General features: G+C 48.7%; 1 protein-coding gene across 1 annotated transcript; it reads right to left on the reverse strand.

Annotated features, from left to right (window-relative positions):
* Window positions 1–351: 351 nt before the first annotated feature.
* HOXA7 (homeobox A7) lies at window positions 352–2,069 on the reverse strand. The gene is made up of 2 exons (XM_054273758.1): window positions 1,694–2,069; window positions 352–635 (listed from the first exon to the last, which is right to left on the reverse strand). The coding sequence occupies exons 1-2, from the start codon at window positions 2,067–2,069 to the stop codon at window positions 352–354; spliced, it is 660 nt and encodes a 219-aa protein (XP_054129733.1).
* Window positions 2,070–4,925: the final 2,856 nt, after the last annotated feature.

A 4,925-nucleotide genomic window follows, 5' to 3' on the forward strand; every position in this document is an offset into this window, starting at 1 on the left:
AGCAGTTCTCCCACTGAAACGTCCCCTGAAGAAGCCCACCCAGATTTGGGTTAATGGGGATTAAAAAAAACCAAGCTGATTGTAAGATGCTCTTAGGAGATAATACCGCAAGGTTCGGCACAGGGCAGGTTTGGGGAGTATGGGAGAGTGGAGAGAAGGCTGGAAGACCAGCCCAAGAAATGTTTTCATGTTTGCAAACGCTTGCTTTCAAGATGATCATTAATGGGAACTGATTTCTTTTTTAATAAAAAGTCTCTATTTTTTTTTTTTCCTTTTCTCCTTTAAAGGGAGCTTTTCCAACTGTCATGTGCACACACTATTCTAAGAGATCACTTCCTCGAGTGGGACTCCTTAGTCCTCCTCCTCTTCGTCTTCTTCCACTTTCTCGACAGAGGCTGCTGCTGACGTGGGCTCGTTGGGAGCCGGGGTGCTGGAGCTCTCCTCCTTGTGCTCCTTCTTCCACTTCATCCTCCGGTTTTGGAACCAGATTTTGATCTGCCTCTCCGTCAGGCAGAGGGCATGGGCGATCTCTATCCTCCGCCGCCGAGTCAGATAACGATTGAAGTGGAATTCCTTCTCCAGCTCCAGGGTCTGGTAGCGGGTGTAGGTCTGGCGCCCTCGCTTCCTATCTGGACCTGAAAACAGGGACACACACGGCCAGGAGTTAGACAAGAAGAGAAGTGGAAAGTTTTCTCCTTTTATTTTTCTTATTGATATTTTTAATAAATAAATAAATAAATAAATAAACAAGCATACAAACAGAAAAGTGGCCGAGCCAGAGTGAACGATCCCCTTCTTCGACTTCCACCCGCCCCCCCACTTTGCCCTAACAAAGACATTTCAGCCACACGACCTGCCCTGCTCAGGCAGGGCAAAAAATTAAGTTGCTCGAGACCTAGAAAAAGTGAAGAGAAAGCGTTCAGGAGAGGAGGTGGGGGAGGAAATTGCTTTTGGGAGGAGGAACTTTTCCCCCAGGCGATGTATTTCCCTAAAACCTTCCAGACTTTCACGTTTCGCAAGGGGAAATAAAAAGCTGGAAGGCTGGGCTGTATTTATTTTATTTTAATGTCGTGGGCTCCCCCCACCCATCCCGCCTGGATCGTAAACAATACATAGCATTTAGCTCCAGAAGAGAGCTCTCCTTTTTCACACACACACTCTCGTGCCCCAGTGCCCCCCTCCCCCCTCCGCTTTCCTGTTTAGTACATTTCTATAGATTCTTATCTCCGTGGAAAGGGCAGGGGGGACGAGAGTGGCACGTCTCGGCAACGCGAGCTGGCAGAGCCCTCGACACGCCGTCCCTCGCTCCCGAACGCCTCTGTCCCCTCCGCCTCGCCCAGCCAGCGGGATTTTTTTTTTTCCCCCCAACTTCGACAAGAGGGCAGAGGAGAAGCTTAATCCGTGGGGGCTCCGGGAGCCCGCAGCCAGCTCTCCGCTTTTTCATAGCAAACAGCGCAAATCAACTCAATGCTAAAAATTCCATAGCAAATGGAGTTAAATAAATTTACGAGGCTAGAACCCATTAATTGGGCAATAAAAAGTTTTATGATACTCATTTACATACAATGCCACGGGCTTTCTACGCAATGGCGCCTCGGCTATAATTAAAACCATAAAGGCTGTGCTGACAGTAATCCTGGCGACACGCTTTGCCTGGCTGCCACAGCTCCGAGCCCTCTCCGCTCGCCCCTACCTGAAGACCTCATCCAGGGGTATATCCGGAAATTAGGCTCAGCCTGGTTGTGCAGGTTGCTTTCCTCCGCTTTCTCACAGCTGGGTTTGGTTAGCTCATTGCAGAGGACGGGAATGTTCTGATCAAAAGAGGAACAATGCAGGTTGTAGGCATCAGAGCCCAGGCTGTATCCGGAAGAGAACGGGCTTTGATATATGGTACTGTTCACATTGTACAAGCCGGGCATGGAGGAGGCGAAGGCACCCGCGCCTGGTCCATAGCCGCTTCTCTGGGAGTTGCTTGCAAAGGAGCAAGAAGTAGGCTCCGCATTTTGGAAAAGAGAAGCCCCCGCCGTATATTTGCTAAAAAGCGCATTCACATAATACGAAGAGCTCATAATTTTGACCTGTGATTTGTTGTCCGGCAGGCTTCAGTGTCGGTTTTACGAGGTAGCGTGATATATGATAACATTACACCCCCAGATTTACACCAAACCCCATTTTCTTTTGGACCGAGCTGCCCGCAGCACGTGACCGGTCATGTGACGCCGCCCGCCAATCCCCGCCCGCCTCACAGGTGGTGCCGGCCGGGGCCCGACGGTGCCCGGCCATGGACGGGCCGGGGCCGCCCGCCCGCCAGCGCCCTCAGCCGCCGACAGCGCCCTCAGCGCCGCCCGCCCGGCCCCGGGGACACCGCGCCCCGCCCGGGCGCTGCCGGACGGCGGGGCGCTGGGAGAAATCAGGTTTTAGAGCTTTAAATGTGTACGCGTGGAGTTATCTGTGTGCGCCCGGTTTAAAGGAGGTGGCTCCTCTCCGCCCCCCCTCACACACCCCGCGTTGTTTGCGCGCTGTAATGGCAAGAAGCAGGCGGCAAACCTGCGCAGGGTGTGCCAGGGCACCCCGCCGCTCCCCACAGCCTCGGCAAGCAAGGCGCTTCCCAGCAGCCAGCCCCCCAGTGGGGCGAGAATCACAGTCGTCCTCCCCGGGAAAATAAAGGAGGAAAAAAACCTGAAAAAACACACCCCAAACCCCTAAACAAACAACGACATCCAACTAAACAAAAAAGTCCCACCCAACAACAGAACGCACAAAAACACCCTAGCACCGTCTACAAATAATGGCCCAAAAAACAAATAAAAATTGAGGACTCAACTTTCTGAATGTCTCAGGAAGAAAATACAGAATAAACCGAAAGTCTAAGAGTTGAAGAAATCGCCTGCAAATAGCTTCAAGTCGCCGCCGCCTCTTTCCTGCCCGAGTTACCTTTCCGCCCTCCATACCTTGCAGTCCAGAGCGTTAGGCGGCAGCGGTACGGGGAGAGTTGCTGCTTTTCTAAACACTGGGGTCCCCAACAATGCGAATGGCTCTCCATTGAGGATGCTGCTCCGTGCCCTTCCTTTAAACGGATCGTAAAATGAGTTTCCTTCCCTCAGACAGGGAGTCCTGGTAAAGACAGCTTTTACTGCCTGCCTGTATTGCACATCATAAACTGGAAGAAGCACAATGGAATTGCCCCGGAAATTCTCCTTTCAATTATAGTTTGGTGCCCCGTGTACAAAGACTTTCTCACCAGTTAAAATTGTTCTTGCCGATATTTCGCACGGACCCTAAACTTTGTGGTTTGTAAACGTGGAGCACCCTCTCCCCCCTCCCTGCACACCTCCAACACCCACCCGCGCACCCTTTGGCACCCTTTATGCGTGGTTATTGCAGCCCCATGAACACAGGTTACTGACAGAAGCAAGTCAGTTCTTGAAATCACCAGATCCCTGAGATACTGGTGCTTCGGAGCATGCAGATGTGGTGGATGTATGTAAATGTTTGCCAAGTGTTAAGTATGTGAAAACGCAGTTATTATTCGCAGGCATTAAGGGAGAAGGCGCCGAAAGAGCCCCTTCGGCTATTTCTTCCAATTCACCAATATTAGACAATATCCCTGCGGTCGCAACCGCGGTGCGGGAGCATGCCGGCAGAAGAGGCTGCTGGAAGGGAATAGAGGCCCAAGAACTTAAACGAATGCGATGCAAACAAAACGACGACCAAGAAGATCAAAGAGGCTGAAGTAGATGGCATTAGACCAATAAATTGCTCCTCTGGTGACAACATACCAAGATGCAAGAAAAAAGAAGCAGCAAATATAACCAATGTTTAGACTTAAATATGGATAGCGTAGGACCGAATAGATTGTCTGGGTGGTTGCATTTCGAGCTCTCTGATTCTCTACAATTTGCACGTTTATGTATTTTTCTTTGCTTACGTGTGTTTGTCGCCGCCACGGTTTTTAAAAACGTATTTTGCTTGCAGCTTATTTTCCCCCGCCAGCCGTTTAGATTTATCAGAAAGCCTTCACTGAATAAATGCTAGAAGGACCCATAGACATGGGTCCCTGCCACCTTGTTGACTCCCCCCACCCTCTGCGAGCTGGGCATAACGCTGCTTCTGAAACACCCTCTGAAATCTCCCGTTTTGTCGTTTACAGGATCAGGGTGGATTATCGTGCCTGTAAATCCGCTTTGCATTTGAATTTATTTTTTTTCCAATCGAGAAAGGGTGAACAGGCGCAGATTTCAAGGTTTTGGTCATGGTAATATTCTCGCACGCTTTAAAAAAAATCCTCTAGGATGGATTAATTGTATTTTTTTTTTTTCCTTGTAAGCTCTGGACTACCCCTCTTTGGCACTGAGCTTTCCGGGAAGTAAAATGTAGTGATAAAACGGTGCTCGTAAGTTATAAGCGACCTGGGAGCACTACATGATTATGGCTTGTGTACTAAGCAGTATCTTGATGTGGTTCATAGTAGAGAAGATTTTGCTGGTTTGGAATCTGTTCTCGCCATAATTTATCCACGATTATAATGGAACACGCTGTGCCAAGTTATTACTTAGTATGACGATGCATAAACACTTTTTAATTTCAATATAATTTTACTGCCCAAGGAAAAAAATAATTACTCATAATAAGTTTAGCAATGCCATTGTAGACAAACATTTGATAGGAAGGCTCTTGTTAGAAAGCAGGGAGTGGCTGTTGATCCTTATCCCTAGAAAGTATTAAATCTTTGAATCAGTGCGGGAAAAAAAAACTAGCTCACTGCATTCCCAGTGCTGAATTTCGATATAAGGAGAATGGCTTTGATTAAAGGAAATGTAAGTAAGATGCAGAGAAAGTAGCTCTGTTACAGAGGACTATGCAGGGATTTGTTTAGTTGCCTGGCTTAAACTTACGAAATACAACGTTTATATTTCAGCCCATAT

The sequence above is a fragment of the Melozone crissalis genome, unplaced genomic scaffold, assembly GCF_028551555.1.
Source record: "Melozone crissalis strain CALT ecotype California unplaced genomic scaffold, PUWL_Pcris_2 ptg000016l_1, whole genome shotgun sequence".
NCBI lineage: Eukaryota > Metazoa > Chordata > Aves > Passeriformes > Passerellidae > Melozone > Melozone crissalis.